The 19909-nt window shown below is 42.0% G+C and overlaps 1 protein-coding gene across 9 annotated transcripts in view; it reads right to left on the bottom strand.

The window, feature by feature from the left end:
* The window catches only part of CREB5 (cAMP responsive element binding protein 5), a 259677-nt gene that overhangs the window by 12569 nt on the left and 227199 nt on the right, over positions 1–19909 (bottom strand). For all 9 annotated transcript variants that reach the window (XR_005816922.1, XM_040547700.1, XM_040547701.1 and 6 more), the window contains one exon: positions 1539–1862. Coding sequence is in view for 8 of the 9 variants with exons in the window: in XM_040547700.1 (XP_040403634.1) it covers positions 1539–1862 (324 nt within the window). In the remaining variant the exon portion in view is untranslated. The remainder of the gene's footprint in view (positions 1–1538; positions 1863–19909) is intronic.

Genomic DNA, 19909 nt, shown 5'->3' with positions numbered 1-19909 from the left:
CTGCACGCACGAAGTGCTAAGCACAACTTCACCTTACTCTCTCATGGATCTCCTAGACAGCCGTCAGCTTACTTTTGGTTTCACTGTTATGAGATAATGTGTTTTTATTGGAGTTTTTAAACAACTCCAAGGAAAATAACTCATTAACAGATGGGAAAATAATTGAATTCACAAAGTAAAAAACTGAACTAAACTTAGGAAAGCTCTGGACATCTTCTCACAGGGGAGTCTGCCACTCTCTTATTTAGACTGTTTCTCTAAAGCTGACAATTCATTTTACATTAGCAAATGCTTTAGGGAAATCCCATGTGCTTGCAGCCTCTGCAATAATAAAGCTAGATGTTAGTAAATAGTTAATGTTGTGGGACACTGGGATGTCAGCCAAATCCTCTCATTTTCTTTAATGTTTTCTAAGAGCTTGTCTGAAAGGTATTTGCAAGCAACACAATACTTCACAGGCTGAACTTCTTATGGCTGGCTCTTTGTCCTCATTCTGTGCACTACCTACTTGTCCTCCTTAAATTTGCTCCCCAGACCTGACACATTACAGTCACTAGCCACTGAGTTCTGTTTTTCTTGTTCGATCTCCTTGATGCAGAAACTTAAGATATTAGTAGAATTCCTCTTAAAAATTGCTCACTGAAGTCCTTGCTCACTAGTTCATTAGTTCAAGAAGCATTCAATTCAGATATTGAATTTCCCAAATTGCTGAAGCCAATATACCTGGTCTAAAAACAGAGACCTCCATCTCATTCAATGGAGACCTTCACTGGGTTCTTATCATCTGAGTCCAATTCAGATTTCCCCTCCTGATTTAAATCTCTCTCCTTGGACTGGCTTCATTGTCTCTTTCTCCTGACACAATATCCACTAACTATTGCCTGCACTCTTACCTAATCCTGGCTTGCCCTCATGTTCTACAGCTGGGGGCTGCCATCCCCTTCACAAGATCTGGAACCCTTTTTCTTTTCCTCTAAGCCAGTGTATCTTACCTTAAAACAATCTATCATCTCCAGTCTTGACAGGAAATAAATATGTCACTGAGTTCAGTGAGGTTATTTCTTTACATACCACACACACACACTCCTTACTTTGAGTATGCATATGCAGGGCCAGTTTACTTCACTAAATATTGTGCTATGCATTTCTGTAGATGGAACACATACAGCTCTTTAAATCTTAGCCCGAGAAGTTTAGGTTCAAGCACATTAAGCAACATATATAATACATTAATCTTTAATATACTTCATCCATAAAAGGATGCATGACAATTTTCAGAGATTAGAGCACAGAAAACCCATGTAGCTCCTTATTAAGTAAAATATTAGAAATATCTAGAAAATTAAGCACCAGAGCAAGTTGTTGCTTCACTCTGTTTTCTGAATAGTGCTTCCCTGCCACCGGTAGCAGGCACTTATGAGCAGCCAGAGGGGCTAGTATCTAATAAGACATGCGTACAAGAAGAAACAATAGAGGCAGCAGGCTTTAACTCCACATAACAGCAAAACTCAGTGATGCAGCATGGCATGAAGGTCTACCTGTGCTTGTCCGCCCGAGTGCAGGGGTGGGTGCGGCGAGGTCTGGTGATGTGCCGGGTGTGCGTGAAGGTGCGAGTGGGAGTGGTGGTGGGGATGGTTCTGCTGGTGATGAGGCTGAGGATGAGGATGGTGTGCTGGATGCTGGTGCTGGTGTGGGTAGGAGTGATGAGGTGGCAGTGTCTGGTGCTGATGAGGATGTGAGTGCATATGATGGTGTGGCGTCTGGTCCTGCCGCGAGCTCATCATTTCCATCATGTGGCCCATGGTATTCATATTCCCGTTCGACATGGCGGCAGGGTGATGAGTCAGTGCTGCCTTCAATCTCTGGAAGAGAGCAAGGAAGAAAATTCAACATTTATGCACAAAGTTCTGAGCATTCAGAAGATGATTTCTGCTATTGTGTAAACAGTCCCTTCTCTTGTGTTTTGAGATTTTTTTTTTCCTGTTCCCTTGATGAAAAGCATCTTATTTCAGTTTGAGAATGAACATATTCTTGTGCTGTAATCTAGTTTTCCACTGTAAATATGTACAGATGTAAACATCTGAATTGAAACTTAACAGTTGCACTTTTCCTACTGTGCTGCTGAAGAGAAATAACTGGCTTCAATTCTCCTCTGTTTGGCCAGCTTAGAAGCTTTAGCTTCACCAAGCTTGTATTCTTTCAGTAGAATGGTCTGATGAAAATAAAGGTGAAACAAAGTCTGGTACATAGTTCCCCTCTCCTTGTTACTACAGATTTTATTTTAATAAACATTGATAAATACATTGCACTGACAAGTGTTTTTCCAATTCAAGTTCAAAGTGCTCTACAGTTGTATTAGCACCCAATCTGCTTGGTTGTTTTTGCTGTTGTTGTTGTTTTAAATCAGAAAGACAAGAAAATAGTAAGGGTGGTCTCAACCTGATCCACTTTCTGTGCTGGAAGGGTCAAAAGTCTGCAGCATTGTTGCATGCGAACCCCTGTTCTCCTTGTGTTTTGTACTGGCCTGGGCCCTGGAGCCCTGCCTAGGGCAATGCTCTCCTTAATACTGATGGGATTCTTTCACTTTTACCAAAACACCACCGAAGGGCAATGGGGATGTCTGGTAGGTTTCGAACTGCAGGATAGAGCCGTTGTGTACCAAAGTGATAGATAGCTGAAATACAGAGAAAAAAAAAGGTTCCTTTTCAGCACATTTGCACAGCCATCCCAAAGCTGTGAATTATACTGGAATACAGCCACCTTGCTGATGTAGCCCTACCCTTCAGATTACTGAAATCACCAGTGTTTTAGGGGAGTGTGCCAAAGTTAGTGCCTGATAGGTGTCAGCTAAAAGAAGGGCTTCTTTCAAGTCTGTAGAAACCTCCTTCACATCCATAATTCTGTGTCTTGCTGAATGTAGCTCATTCTTTCCAGGCAGTTACCCAAGACTTCTTTTCACTTTGAAGAAGTCAACATGCACTTGCTTCACTCTCACCAGTCCAAACAATTAGTCAGCAGAAAATGGTAGGAAGAAAATGGAAGGAAGGAGGTTCACAGTATTACTTGATGCCAGACTAGCATGATCTGAATAACCCATGAAATAGCTCATAATTCATTATCCAGCCAGACAATATAATGAAGAGCAGACAGCTCATCAGTAAGAGATGCCTTCTACAGGAGAGCCAGCAAGAAAAAGTATGAGAAACTGAGGTGTGCCTTTCCCTATAGCAAGTGTTGTGGGTCACAGATGACAGTCAGAAAATCCTACAGCCCATGTGGCTAAGTCTTGCCAGTTGGAGGAGCAATGACCAGATCAAATTGCATTTTGGTTTCATCTTTAAAGCAAAATGAACCTGGCAGAACACTCAGAACCTATATACAAGAATTTCAATCTACTTTATATTGAAATAGCATCTGTCTGTGCAATACCCCTGCAAGGCCATGGGTAGAGGATCCTACGTTCAAAGCCGCTACCCTGTTCTACTTGTGCACCTATGGGTGAGGAAGAAACAAATTCTTAACAACAACAACAACAACAAAAAGGAAAGAAAATGAAAATATCAGAGAAAAGGTTTTAGAAGGAAAAAAAAGTAACAGGATCAATTCAAAATATAATCCCATAATTTTTGTATCCCATACATTTTTGCAGACTTTATGAAGGTCATTCCAGTGAGGCATACTAATAGATCCATTAATTCAAGTTTGGTAGCTTATTTCACTAATGATCAATTGGCTGAAGAAGACTGAAAAGAAAAGATACTTTTGTAAGACATATCCATGCCTCAGTGTGTATTAAGGAAAACTAGACTGCTGACTTTAAGAAGTTTCCTCACAGAAAGCCTATCAAATTATTACCACGCTATGGCACATGTTACAACCTGACAATCTTCTCAAACAGAGATCGAGGCAACCATAGCAGCAAGGTTAAATACCTCTTACCCTGCTGCTGAGTATTTACTTCTAAAGTCCAAAATGAGCTCGATCTGACATCAACAGCAGTAACCTGTCCTGGGTATAAAATGGAGGACTTGAGCAGCTGTCATCCTTAACACTTCTGAGTTCAAGTGCTACCCTGGTAATTGCAAGCAGCTCTTTACAATGCTCAGAGTAACCGGTGTTAGCCAGAAGTGTATTCAGAAAAATACAGAAAACACCACATGAATCAGCTGAGTCAGTCTGCACATCATTCTTCTTTTAAACTGGTTAAAACCTTTTCCATGGGGCTGAGCCACCACACAGCTCTAAACCAAATCACCAACAAAAGCTCAAAAGCTATCGTAACTTTGTTTTCTGAATCACAATGCAAAACTAAGCTGTCATTAGACAGCAGTTTTATGAACAATGAATACCTAACAAAAATCTATCAATGCTATATTTGTCAAAAAGCTCTGGAACTGAACTGCAGCAAGTTGTATTCTAAACTGCAGAGTTTCAAAGCCAAAAAAAAAAAAAAGAAAAAAAAGAAAAAAAAAGGAGGGAAAAACTTAATGTGTGAATAAACATTTTTATTTTTTTTCAGCTGTAAAAACTGTGGCTTATTAGTGTGGCATGACTTCAAGGAGAATAAATTATTTTGTTTTCTTTCCATAGCCCCTTCTACCACATCCATTTATTTGAGATAGCAAATCAAGAGAGACAGCAAGAGGTCTGACGTGCAGCTGGTTTCAGTCAATAGGGGTCATTTCCATTCGGTCTGTGTATTTTACAAGCTCCTTGTTCACTGTTCCCAATGGGAGGGTGGGCCAGCTGCCCTGGAGCCGAGTCCTGGTAAGAAACCAGCTATCTACCTCATCCCATCCCAACGCAGCAGCAGCAATCGCCCGGCCCTCGCATCTCTTTAACTTCGTGCTTAGATCAGCTCTGCAGCAGCAAGAGCCCAGCATGCTCATGCACCCAGGGCAGCATTTATCTTTCATTAACAAGTTACCACTGCCAATCAGACACATTTGGGGAACTATAAACTTTTTATTTTTTTTTTCATTCAGTCTTCAGTGAGATCAATTGGTTTTGATGTTTTAGTTTAGAGCACAGGGGGGAAAAAATCACCAGAACTTGGTGAACTCTTTGCATTGTGTATGTGTAGAGCTGGAAGGGAGGCTGCATTTTTGTTATTGTTCTTTTTATGTGTGTTAATTGCAAACAGCTGCTTTATTTTAGTGTCAAATAAAATGAGATGGCATCAAAATTGAGCTTACTGCACTGACTTCATTAGCAAATCAAATCTAGAATGAAATTATAACCAAGGACCCAATCCTGCGGTCATTCAGGTTTTCAGGAAGTGTGTCATTGTCCACACCAGAGCCTGGGGGCACTCAGCAGCTCCCCAAATGAGGTCAAAACAAAGGACTCACCACTCAGAGCTGTTCTCACCAAAAACCAAAATTTCTGCTAACCTCACTGACAATGATTCTTGGAGACCAGTCCCCAAGTTCATTCTTTTTATAGTACAATTTAAAAAAAAATTTCCCCCAACCTGGAGATCCCACTCAAGCCAACAAGAAATGCAGGTACTCATCTTATCAATCTTTTGGCCCTTACTGATTTTTTTTAATTATTATTTGATTAAACTGACACATCAGCCAACATCAGTTACAGCTGATTTCCACTCCATCATGGCATTTCCATTCATGGCAGCCGCTGACGCAGATGAGATGAGAAACCATTTGACAGAGCACAGTCTGCTTTGCCTCTGATCAAGTAAATAAAGAAAACTCCCTTTTGATCCTACAGGAAGCCAGAAGCACATAAACTCTCGTGTTTGATGTTTAGGAGGAAACAGAAACAATGGATATTATTGCTCCACAGGTACGTGTATTGTGTTCCCTGTGTTATTGCTCATGGTTATGCACTTAACTGACACATCTACTTTGAAGCCACCCCACTGGATATCATATAAGTTAACATCTCAAATAAGCTATAATTGTACCTGGAATATTGTTTTTGGGAAACAGTTGGTTCTGAAAGTGTTTCTTCCATCTTAAGCCTGACATTATAGAGTAGTGAATTGCCTGATGTCTCTCTCTGTATCAACGTAGACCACAATTTATTTGCTGTCTGCCAAAAATGGGCTGCAAGCATTTCAGATCATGAATGAAAAAGAATATTAGCTCCCTGAACACTTCTGCAGTTCAAGATTGTTTCGTTTTGTAATATTTCTTCATCGTGACATGTATTTCAGGGTGTTCTTGTTTTTTGTCCCACTTTTCTTTCTCAGAAATTGCTAGTGAAAAATCACTGGGATTTTTTCCGTTTATTAGAAGAAAAAAAAAAAGATAATTAAAACCGTCATTTTGGAGGTTGCTTTTCCCACAACTAAAAACTCAAATCATTTTGGGGGTTTCATATTTATATAAATATTTGCAATATTTATAACATGTTATATTTACAGTTTAACAGGCTATAAATATTATATTATATGCCATAATATGTACGTGAAAATAAAATACAACTTCCTCCCATTTATTCCTTTGTGGAGAAATGAAAACATCCCCTACAATTTTACAGATGTTACTACCTGAGTGGTCTGTGGCTGTATCAGACAATAAGCTATTATGTCATCCAGATGAATTTTAGGTTGGGACAGACAGGGAGCCCTGATTTTGAATGGGATTGAGCTTTTCTGAATAAGTATGCATTGCTGTGCTCATTAAAGTCTTTCTTCCCTTCCTGGTCTGCTTGCCCAAATCCCACTGAAGTAGAGAAGGGACAAGACCAGCTGTAGTATCAGCTTAATGTCTGGTATATTCTTATCAGGAGATTTTATCAGGTTCCTGCAGGCAGATGGAATGTGATCTCAAAGATATTTTCTTGTACTAGTGACTGGGATTCTAGTCCCTATTACACAGGGATGTAATAAATTCCACGCAGGGGTTAGAAGAGACTAGAGCGAGATGGAAAATCAGAAAAACATTGACATCAAACATCCCCAGATATCTGCAAATAGGTAACAACCACAAGGTGAAAATCTTGCTTAGCCAAACTTCATGGCAAGCATCCCATTGACTTCAGTGGCACCAATATTGCTTTCTCATCTTTGATGGTCAAATCTTTTTACACTAGTTCTCATCCAAACAGCAAACCCAAGATGAATACACAGAGTTGAGCTGGTGGCAGCTAAAGCCAAGAACAGAGCGTCACTCAGTGTACGGCAATGCATCACACTGAATTCAATCCTTTCCTCAGTGTGACGGTGGTGAGAGAACTTAAGCACAAATGCCACTTTGGTCTTTTATAGCTGGCTGCTTACAAGCATTTCAGTGTCAATAACAGAAACCACTGTTTGCAAGTGTTCCACTCGCATTCATAAAAGCAAATTGGAGGCGATTCATCTCCACCCTAAGTGAACTGCAGATACTTATGACCACATTTCAGAGGCTGGCGATTAGAAAGTCTCCAATGCCACATTAAACGTTTGCTCTTTCATTTCTCATGCAATAAAAGACAGTCCTGTATATTGACTGCAGGAAGAGTGAGAGGTGTGCGAAGGATGTGAAATCCAGAACCAAAGTGACACGCACTAATGTAAAGTGAAAAGGGGGATGAATTTAATTCACAACTTGCCCATAAACAGTGCCAAACTGCTAATCTTCTAATTATTCTCAGGCTGTTTGGCAAATCTGAATTATACTTTTCCTTTCCTTTGTGCTTTCTTGCCCACTTAGTCAGATTTTGTAACACCACTAACAATGGATCGTCATCAAGCCTTCAGTAGAGCTTAGTTTCTAATAAAAACAACAAATTTGCTCCCTTGCCCTTCCAAATACAAACTGAATTGAACTTCAGCAGAAAGCAGTGAGAATCAACTGCAAACAATCAAACCAACAATAAAACTAATAGACACCATGCTGCGCAAGGACGGGTCAGCTGTAATAGCTGCTGCAGCATCTCCAAACTCAGGGCACGGAGAAGCCTGGCTTCCCAGGGACATCAAGACAAGTGACACCTTTCCGGACTAGTGCCAGTCTTAAATTATACAATGCAGGTGGCAGCCAGGGTGGCCCAAGGGAACTTGGCCAGAACTGCCATCTTCCGGTGATAGCATGTCATTGAGAATGGCAACTCCAGGAAGAGCAGAAAGCACAAGTGAGTTCACATCCCATCCCCATCTAGCAATTTCCTTCTCTTCATCCCAAAGCACCTTATCAAGGACACAAACATCATTATCCTTGCACAATGTACCACCTTTTTTCAGGATGACGAGTAGAAAAATACTAAATTCTCTGTGCCTATTCTACATGCATTGTACTGAGCAAATAAATTATAAGCAAGACAGAAAATACACTGAAAATATGGCTTGTGCTTCTCTCTATATACTGTTTCTTGCATGAATCATTTCTCAATGCAGTATTAAACAACTGGGTTTGATTTGCACAGGAGTCAGGAAATGTAAAGTTCAAAAAATCAAACCCCTAATTCCCACAAAGTCTAAGTCAATCCCTGCATTTGTATCCTTGACAAGGGATATTTAATTATGTAATCACACAACAGACAGCGAAATGATTTATTACTGGCAAATAGTGTCATATAATTTCAACATACAATACCAATAAAAGGATCCAAAAAATACAACCAGCTTCTGTCTCATTTCCCCTCTATGTGCCAGAGTCCAAAAGCGAAGCTGCTACTTAGCAGCTACCTACCCCTGGAGAGGCAGGTTTCTGACAGCAAAATGCCTGACACTTTGGGGATTAATTGCTTGTGCCTGCAGTCAGTGGGCAGGCACATATCTAATCTCCATCCTCATTCTCCAAATAGACAGTCTTTTGCTTAGTTACTCTGCCAGATTTATCACTGGTATATTCCCATATCATGCCTGCCAGCTTATCACCTGTGGAAAACACAGATAAAAAAGGAAAAAGAAAAAAGGAAAAGGAAAAGAAAAAGGAAAAGAAAAAAGGAAAAGGAAAAGAAAAATGGAAAAGGAAAAGAAAAAGAAAAAGGAAAAGAAAAAGGAAAAGAAAAATAAAAAAGGAACAGAAAGGAACGGAACGGAACGGAACGTAAAGGAAAGGAAAGGAAAGGAAAGGAAAGGAAAGGAAAGGAAAGGAAAGGAAAGGAAGTGGCAATAAAAGTGTTCAGTATTACACCCTGCAAAGAAGTGGCAAAATTTGGGCTTGAGGAAACCTGAACCTGCAGTGCACATTTTCCAGATGTGTCCTTTAATGCCCATATTACAGCCTACTCCAGAGCTGAGAGACAGCAAACTCTCTTCATGTTGGACATGAAATACTTAGGAAGACTCTGACAAGAGGCTGGAGCTCAGGTCTTCCCTGCTCTGGCAAGCAAAGGCTGTAACCAGGTTTCTAAAACCACGTTCCCATCTTCTAGTACAATGAAAGCAGGAAGTGCTTGCACAGTGCTCGTATTGCTATATATAACTTTCTTGAGCACCTAATGAACACTTCTGAATGTATTAAATGAGAAAAGTGGGAATTGAATTCAGAGGAAGGTTGGGATTTGACTACACAAGCCAGATATGTAGCAAAGCCTCAAATCAGAGCACTTTTTAACATTGGGAACAATGCTGTAGGTTTGAGTATTTTAATCTGTACTCAAAGATCAGACTGGATTAGCACCGTACAAATTTCTCTCAGCTGAATACTGCTCTGAAGCCTCCAGACCCCTTAAAGAGTGACTTCAGTTTCTTACAGAAGATGCAAGCTGCTTTCTTTCTTTTTCCCTCTCACAAGCATAATATATACACCAAGGGCATGAGAAAGGTCTTTCAAAGTCTTTCTCTGTCTGAAGATTTCTGAACTTTCATCGCCCACCTCTCACTTGGGCTGATTATGATTAAGTCATTCATATTCAAAGAAAAATGCCATCCAAGTATATAAAACTTGGGTTTTTTGTTGTTGCTGTTCATTTTTTTTCCTTCACTGGTGTGATTTTGAATACTCGTTTTTCCTGGATTAAACCCAGCACATTTAAAGGGCTACTAGCAAGCCAGAAATGGGATACATGTGCAGTTAAAAGTGCTTTGATTTCATCCCAGATGTGCAGTGCTCAAGGGCGTACACACACACACTCACACAAATCCATTGACTGTGTATAGGCTACGATCTGATCTGCAGATTTTGTTTCAAGATTATACCAACCAGACTCTGAAATGTAAAACCAAAGCCCTGACCACTTACAGCCATTAGGGATCCCAGGGCTCTTTGTGAAAGAGTATTGATGTTCATTACCCTATTGGCCTGACTGGAGAATTCAATGCAGGTAATTAGACTTTGTCTCATCGCCACGTAGGTTCAGGTGAAGTTATTTTCCCCCTTCATTTCTAAATCTGAGTGATTCCTGAAATATTTTTCAAGCATTCATGGATTTTTTTTTTCTGAAGACTAGAATTTAAGGTACAGTACAGAGACATATAAAATGAGAATATTCTTATGGGTTATTTCACACGTTCATAAAGCTGAATACCAGCATTTGACACCCTCCCCCCCCCCCAAAAAAAAAAAACAAACAAAACACTAAAACTTTTTAATTCAGCAGTTTTCAATTATCTGCCTAAGACAACCTAGTCATTAGTGACTTTTTAATTTTGAGTGCTCGTGTATCACATGTGGTACATAGATACAAACTGTGAAGAGTGTGAACACGTTCATTTTGTGTCAATTTTGCCTGTAATAAAATAAATATAATCTACGCTGACAGTTATCTGCCAGGATATCATAGATATTCAGCATTCAGCATATCAATGTTGATACGTACTGTCCTTTCACACCACCTTGCAAGGTTGTGCACGCCCTCCCACCTTTTCCATCAGTCTTCCCCTGACTTCTCCCATCAGGCTGCTGCATCCATCGTGCCCCATTTGTCCTCCACTTGCACGCCGTCCCCCTTCATCCATACGCAGCTCAAGTTGCTGCCTTGTTTTTCACCGCCCGGCATGTATCAGCTGCTTTCAAACAGGGGGATCTGGGGTCAGGCGCATTGTATTTCAAGGCTACCTGAGGCTCCAGGAACAGCAAGATCTCAACCCTCTCCCAGCTAGCTACTCTAGAAGTTCCTTGAGGTTTTTTAACACTTTATGATAGTTACAGTGTGAAATGAGAAACAAAAAGAACCAAACCCAGAAATACTCTTTTTCTTTGGGAAAAAGAAACCGCGACAGTGGTTTATGTAGGCTCCACTTTGTGTTGGAAGGGGCTAGGAATGCATCCCAACACTCTTACCATGGCTCAGAGGACATGCACTGACTTACTAAAATGCAGTATTCCAGCTGCTCACTCTCTTCTGCACAGTATGCCTATTCTTTGGCACTAGTGCTTTTCACGGCGATGTGTCAGAGCAAACCAGAAAACAGCCATCCCCAGGGAAGGGAAGGATGCTGTCTGCTGGGTAAGCCATTGACTCATCCTGCCATTTCTGGACAGCTGCACTGGGCTGTCCTGCAGCACGTACCACAGGACAAAGAACAAATATCCACAGGTCAGGGGCCTGGCTAGACCCACAGCTGCGGTGGCTGACACAGGAGCAGGATTTCCTTTCCTGCACTGAGCAACAGGTACAGAGAGCATCCTGCCTCGCTTGACTGTGGCACTGTGGGTGTTTGTTCCCCAGTAAGAGTCCCCAGGGACCCGGCCACCTTCCCACGCACCAGCCGCCTGCCAGAAGCAGTGGCCAGGAGCAGAGGGACAACATGTGCTCACAGGGCAGGGTCCCTGCAGACTGGTTACCTGTCCCTGCTCACCGTCCTTCCCAGCAGAACTGAGTCTTTTGAAAAGCATGTCAGGCTGCTCCTGCTGCTGCCCTACCTTCTTTTTTTAATATTTCTTGTGTACTTCTAATGAGCGTGGGAGAAAGGCATAAATACCGCCTTGTTTTGGTGCTTAACACATCTTCCTGTCTCCTCTGCCAGCCTTGCCGACAGCATTATCCATCTTCCTGACACCACCATTGTCTGATTCATTTGACATATGCACTAGAAAAAAAAAATGTCATGTTCCGAACAAGATCATAGTGCTGTGATCTCATTCGCGTTTCAGTCTCCTCAGTGACTGCACTTCTCGGCACCTCCTGCTTCTCACTGCTTTAGGAAGAGAGGGGCTTTTAGAAAGAGGAAGCTTTTCCAGCTTGCTCACTGCAAGTTTATAGAAGAGGTGCAGTGAAGGAAACCAGGCCAGCAAAAGATCACAAGCACTTACACACGTATGTTGGATATCAAGGTAATGCAGTAGACACTTCAACGATTTGTCTCCTGCCTGGAGTTTGAAGCAGCAAGGTCTTTCTTGTCTCCCATTACTTAGGGCTGCTTAGGGGCTCTGCATGGGTATTTGTTATTTCCAAAAGGGAGCAGCACTTTCAGAGGCGATGGCAGGGACCGGGTAGTCACACCTTTCACTACATTTGGTGTGTGACTTCTGTCTCGGCTGTGGGAGGTTATACTTCAGGTTGGCTGGAGACCGCTGTGTGCTGGCGGATGGGGTGCCTGTGGTCTGCACAGAGGGAGGAGAGAGCTGGGGCACCTGGCTTTCTCTGGTGGGGCTGACAGGGACAGACATACCCACACGTACCTGCATCCAAGATCACTTCAGGTTCAGGGTCTTCATGATATGAAAATACCCAGAGGGCCACAAATGTTTGGTGATGATGCTTTTACTCCACACCATGCCTGCCCTGCCCTGATCTGGGGACGTTTCATACCCCAGACTCTGATATTCACAGAGACAGAGAAGCCACCACAGCAGCACGAAGCCTGGGAACTGCATCACTCCCTGCTCCTATAGCACATCCCTGCATCTCACAGCCCCCATCTTTCCTTCCCATGGAGCAGAGGCATCATCAGCATCCCGCCACCGCCTGCAGCCTTAATAACCCATTAGTGGCACGGCCACGTAAGCTCCTGTCTCGCAGCTACTTCTTCTTGGAAACCTGCCAAAGGGTGAAAGATGAGGGGAGGGGAGGGTGGAGGCCAACCAAACTGGGGACTTGGGGGGACTGGGAGAGAAGAAAGGGGGAGAAGGTTTGGAGAGGAGAGGTTGAGGTAGCTGATTTTTTCTTTTTTTTTTCCCTGCGGTTAAAGCACTGACAGATAATTTATCACACATTTTGATGGTGCTCCAGCTGGCAGGAAAAAGAGCTATCTGTTTATTAATTCAATTAGCTTGCTTATTTATCAGCAGAAGGCCAGAAGGTGCAGTCACAGGCTGCACTGTGCCAGCCTCAGGCTGTCGGGCTGAGCGGACGCCCACGCGTGGGAGCATCCTAGCCTGATGGCTCCAGCCAGCGCTCATCACCACGTCGTCTCGGGCCTCCTGAGGTAAGAAAAGAAAAAGCAAAACACAAAATTTGACAGCATGCATCTCACCTGACAGTGAATGCATAGAGCAGGCTTACAAGCAGAGCCGTACCCTCAGCTCAGTGCTCTCGAAGTGTTTCCTGTGTCTGACATTCTGCCAGATTTTTATTTGATTAAAACCAATGAATGCACTTTGAATTCCAGCTTCAATGGGGAAGTGTTCAAGCCAACGCGTCAATGCAGCATGGGGTGGATGGCAGAGGCAGGAGGGGGACAGAAGGGTGCTTCCCAGGTAGCCACCAATGTTTAAAGTCTTTGAAAAGGGGGCGTCTGTGAGAGAGGAGGAAAAGAGAGGGGACAAAAGAGGCTGGCCTTGGACTGGCACAGAAATGCACTGAATGAGGAAAGTATTTCAGAGGGTTTGATAGCAGCAAGGCAACAGCAAGGCCTCCCTGTTCCCTGGCTGCAGGCAGGTTTCATGCTGCCTTGGCTTTGGCCAGTGCCAGGCATCTCCACTCCATCTCCCTGAGTCGTCTTCAGCCTGCCCCGCTCCTTCCATGGCCCACGCCTCTGCTTCATGGGGCTGCCTACCTGGGAGGGCTGAGACTTTTGACCCTATCGAAGCTTCAAATTCAGATGTTGTGCAATATGCTGCTTGGAAATACCTGAGCAGAGGTGTTTCTAACAACACCAAATACACAAAAAATCCAGGATGAGGGAGTGCAGTTTCCCTGTAAGCCAAAAACTCCCTCAGCCCTAGAAACTGTAGAGCATGATTTCTACACGATTTCAGTGCTGTCATAAATAGCGTTTATTTTTCTCTTGCTGCTTCTATAAAGCGTCAGGCTTCCTTCTCTATTACACATAAACACAGTTACAAAAGAGATGTGCTGGCTTCCAGCTTAGCCCTTAAAAGACACTGTGCAGCTTCCCATTCACACAGATGAGTCCTGCTATGCTTCAGCTTAAACAGGAGACTGCTCACAAGGCTAGAGGGTCTCCCTGGGGTAAGAACAGGACACACACACTCTCAAATGCTGCTCTTGTAACTTCTCTTGTTTTGCTCCTCCATTAACAGATGTTTAAAGATTCTTTTTGCCTTTAAATTTCTTTAGAGATGCTCTTTCACTTTCTAAAATCCAACAGTATGTTTCAAGGAAGGATACCCTGTCAAATTGGGATGGCGGCAAATGTTTCAACTGCAGATGAGCTCACGGGATCCTTTAACAAAGGGTTCCCAAGAAAAGCATCCCCCCCTAGCATCAACTCCATGGCCAAGTTTGCCTTTCAGCCCCTCCCGCCTGATGATCGGCTTGGTATTCTGAACTGAGATCCTGCCTGACAGATGACTCCACTCCCACCGACAGTTTAGACCACATATCAACATTTTATAAATTCTTAATTTTCTCACTGCAGCCATATTGAACAGTTTTGTGCAAATGAGGCTTATAATTACCGAGATAAATCAGTCCTATGCAGTATTTCTTAGGATCTTTCTCAATTTTCTCCCTGGAGGATGGGATCCCATCTGCTTCACTACATTCAGGCTAATTGAAGGGCGCTGACTTTTCCAAATGGATTCATTAATTACTCCAGCCAGATTCTCTGTGGGGTTCTTCATTCGATGGGTGACACTTCAGCTGTACTATACCATCCACCCATGTTTAGCAATGCTGCTCTGAATCTCAGTTACGAGCTAAAACACTTGCAGATGTGTTGGCAGGAACGGTCCTGGCCTTAGCTGTACAATGTTACAAAACGAATGTGATTCCGTTTCTCCTTTGCTTCTAATTTAATATGCATTCAGAATCTATAAATATTGTTACCATGACTGTTTCAATATGTTTTACTCCTTGCCATCATAAATATAAGCAACCGTCACAAAAAAAGAAGCCGTAAGTTTGCAGGTATTGCATTGCCAACAGCAAAAAGACTAGAAACAAGCACTTACTGTCATGTTGCAGAAAATCTGCTGTGTGTGCCAGCATAATGTGAAATTAAACTATTAAACTTCAATGCAAAGCTGTCCTGTGTAATTCCAGGCCTGTGTTGGTTTTATTCAATATAGCAGCAGCCTGGGTTTTCAATAAACTCACGTGCAATCCTATAGCTCCATTGAACATCAGGCAATCAACAGATTAAAGTAAAGAGCTATCTAGAAAAGACCTAACCTATGTGAGGAAGGCAGCAGTCACAGTCTTCAGATACAAAAGTTTTGTTTTGTAAAAAGCAAAAGGGAACCTCTTGGAGTCGCAGAGCCTGAGTCCCTGTTGGAAGGTTTCTCAGCTGCCAACAGTAGGCACAATTTCAGGCCACTCCAAATATTCTATATCCTGAGCGCTTGTTTTGTCAATTCAGATCTATGAGGCAACCAGCCTGGGAATTGGTGACACAATCCGTTGTGATTGAACAATAATACTTCACACTTTCCAGGAAAACCAGAGCATTTTGTAAACACAGGACCTGACTGTGGAGGCTGACTGGGCCTTTTGCATGGGTCCATGCAGCAGCACCTTGTGCTGGTGTAAAGATGAAACCTATGGGCATCTCCCACGGTGTCACTGAATGCGATGTCAGACCCAGTTATAGATTGGTGAACTAAAGCTCCAAGATTGCCCCAACATTATATAAATCCTTAGTGACACAGACAGAAACACAGTCCAAGAGCTGACTTGCTTACAAACAGGGAATAGCCCTGGTCCCTTTAACTCTCTCCTGTCTATGGCATTGTGAGTCCCCAGGATGCAGTAAAGGTCTGCTTCCTTGTGCCTTAGTAGAGGCAGTAGCTCTTCTTCTATGAACAGACATTAGAAAAAAAAATGTATATATATATGTATATAAGCTTTAATGATGTGGTTGGGTTTTGGAAGTTAACATCAAACAAACAAAAATCTAATAATGCAACTCATCTAATAAATCAGTGGGTATATACTTCGTCTCACATAGCATGCCACAGACTTAAATTTCTCAGGTAAATAGATCGTTTACATAGGGATGTAGAGAAGGACATGGGGGTTTATATAGGGACGTACCATGTCCTACAGTTCAATAAAATATTTCTCCTCCCTGCTAGAAGCAGGAACTTTTCCTCTTAGTTCAACAGCTGTTTCCCCAAAGCTCTGACTAAGATGGACTTGATAAGGAGCTTCTTTTTTGAGGCAGAAAAGAAATCTCTCACATCTTTACCATCTGATTGCCAGTTTATCTCTTCTAAATGAGGTACCCCTGCTTCTCAGCAGCTAATAAATTCACTGTTTCCCTGGCCAGTGCAGCAAGCTGCACACCTTCAAAGGGAAAGTCTGAAGCAACTCTGTCATCACCTGGCAAGATAGAGAGTTATTCTGAATTTGAGTGTGTGACTATTCCTTTTTTGTTGTTGTTTCTTTTCATTTTGTTTGTCTCTCCTCTCTCGCTGGTTTATAAACAACTGCTCAGCAGTCAAAACGCAGTTCATAAATTGTTCTCAAAGAAAAGCAAAGCTAAGGCAAGGAGCCCGTATCTTTTGCTGCCGATTTATTTTCTTCTCCAGAGCTGGTGCTGGCAGATGAATTTCGGCAGGCAGGCAGGCAGCCCCCTCTCCTTCCCTCCCTGCCCCCTGGATGCTCGCTGCCCCAGCCGGCTGCAGGGGAGCTCTGCTGATGTGTGTCAGCCGGGAATCTGGCCCCCACTCCCCGACTGCCATGCCAGCGCTGCTGGTTAGCAAAGCATCTGGTTGCGTTTCAGCTCTCAGAAGCCAGCCAGAGGCAGCTTTGTTTAGGTTAATACATTTTATCACTTTTATGACAGTGAAAATCTATAGCTTGAGTGCTCCAGTTCTTAAAGCGGGTGTCCGGGACCTATGAATCACAAGAAACATTTCGCAGCGAGAGGGACACTCAGCGTGTTTTGCAATGCAAGAAATCAGTCTAGACATTACCAACTTTTAAAAAACAATATTAAAAGCAACCCACTAAAACTTTTTTGATTTTTTTTTTAATCAAAAATAACTCCACATGCTCAAATGAACTTGATCATGAGCCAAAGACAGTAAGCTACTCTCGGCCCTAACTGCAGCAGTGCTACACCTTCTTGTTCTAGAGCTGAGGGATGTGATGTACTACATACACCAGTGAATTGTAAAGCAGTTAGTTTGCCGTGCAGCTGATAGGAGTGATTGATTGGTCTCTCCCCTCACCTCACACCTTGCAACTGCCTCACCTTCTCCTCTATCCTTCTCTTCTTTTCTCCTCTCTCACTGCCCTACAAACAGATCAGACCTCTGTATTCATCAAGTCACATACACAATTTTAGCCAGCAGTGATGCCTCCTGCTTCTCAGGACAGCAAACTTGCTTCGTGCTCACTCTGTACTCAAGTACTACAGTCAGTTTTGCCATGCACAGCTCTAAATCAGGTCATAAAATTATTTCCTTCTCTGTTAAAGTTGCTTAAAGAACTGCATTATCATTTTATTTCAAATTACATTTGAGATGGAGGGGAAAACGTAACAGGATTCAGTGGCAGCTAAAACTGCCTGCGAGTTGTTTAAAATTCTCCCTAATTCTTTCCCGTTAATTTTATCAGCATTTTTTTTCCTAGTATAGTAGCATTCTGTAATATTTTAGTGAGACTCTGAGATGACCTCACTCACTTGCTTAACATCCTTAATTTTTAAAGGAAGGTTCTGTACCATTCCACTTGTCGTCAAAGTCCATACTTCCCAAAGGCTATATTTTCCATTATCTTCTCCCAACTAAAACCATTGAGGCACAGATGAATGTGTCATGTTGACCTTCAAATTGCTATAATTTTGAGTTAGAAATAGTGTTATCAGGAGGAACATACATCTAACAGGATTTGCTCACAAAAGGAATAACGATGATTTATTTCAAAACTGTTTTGTGAACTTATGCAGGTTCTTGTTGACCAAATTATACCCACTGAAATTAGGCATATATTAGTTTAAACCAGATTTAGACAAATTGTAGAAGCTACTTCCAAGAGAGTATTTATTGTTATGCATGTTGATTTAAAAATGAAACTTGCCTTCATCCTTATACTAGGCACGCTGTTATTTATTTATTTATTTATCTAGCCTTTTCCTTCTGTTGATTCTGGAAGTATACATTTTTGGAAAATAAATAAACATGGAGTTTGAAGTAAATTTTCACCCATGATGTCAATCCATACAGCTAATGGCACAGCTTATCTGCAGTGTAGTATCTGACATGAATTCTTTCTTCAAAATGTATTTCTCTCACAGTGAGGCAAAATAGGATAAATTAAATATACCACAGCAGAGATACTGGAAGAATTCACTTCACGTATGAAGTTGTTGCCCTGGGACAGCTGAGTAAACAACTTGCAAAAGCGTGTTTGAAGACTGCCAGCTAGTTACACCCATAATTTCATCTCTATTAACAAAAACAACTCAAACTGTCGCAATGCCCTGAGATGATTACCAAGCATCTAAATTATGGAGTGTTGCTTCAGTAACCCTCTGCAGCAGTAGGGGCTGTATTTTGATACCAGTTCAATACTTCCCACCTTGCTGATTAATAGACTATCCATCAAAATCAGCAAATGTATAGGAAAAGATATGGAGAGACTTTGGCAATATTATCCCATGACTGACAGAAAATAGTTGTGTAATACTGTTCAGCTAAGTGAGTCAGAATAACAAGTCTTATAAATATGTCCTTCTGAGCTGAATGTAGAACAGTCTGGGGAAAGAGAGAGTGATCTGAAAAAACGTTTTTACAAAGAATGCCACCGTCGCATTCAAATAGCTGGAGTTCCTGATGCAGTGCTCGATGCCAGATCATCAACATGCATATCTGCACAGACTTACAAAACTTCAGAGTGACGTGCTGACAAAAAACAGAAGACCGCTTTGGCTCTGACACCAAAACTGGAATGGAAAATCACAGCTTACTGGTGACACTCTTACTGGGAATTTGGGAGTCGCTCACTGAGAGTACCCAAGTGAGTTATTCCTCACTAACATGAGGGTCAAAATATGGCCACAAATCAGTACTAGTGGCTGTACCTGGTGACTGTAATGCAAAAAGCACAGCAAGAGAGCTGACAAAAGCCTTTGCTAGTAAAGAAGGAAACTTTGTTATGCATGTCAATCAGCCAATGGAAATAATCTGTAAATACAAAAGAAATACGTGGGAAATATCATGGAGCGGCTTGAGTAGTTTTACAAATTGAAGTGATAGCTTTATCGGCTTTTTATATTTCAGTTTATTTTCTCTTCTTCCTTTAAAGTATCATGAATCAAACCAAGCAAAAGAGATTGCATGAGGACTCAACAGATTCACATATTTCTATCTTAGGCCTATTGACTCGGCTTGCTGAAAGGGGCTACACTAATGCAACTTAACACAGAATTATAGAACCAGAAATCATTTAGGCCAAAGGATCTCAAATTTTGTTTGTAGAAACAATACAATGACTATCATTCAATGCACCAAAACACATGCAGTGCAATACATTTAGACATTGTATTACATTTAAGCACATGTTGCACTACAATACATTTTCATTCACTGCTGTGAATGTGTTAAGTCCTTTGTAACACATAAAAGGTTGGGGAACTGCAAATACCATGTGAGCCATATGTCTGGAATCCCTGATATCACTGTTGGTTGGGACAGCTACAGTGCAAGTCATCCACATTTTG

The sequence above is a fragment of the Cygnus olor genome, chromosome 2 (assembly GCF_009769625.2).
Source record: "Cygnus olor isolate bCygOlo1 chromosome 2, bCygOlo1.pri.v2, whole genome shotgun sequence".
Lineage (NCBI taxonomy): Eukaryota > Metazoa > Chordata > Aves > Anseriformes > Anatidae > Cygnus > Cygnus olor.
This window is presented reverse-complemented; position numbering and strand designations above follow the sequence as displayed.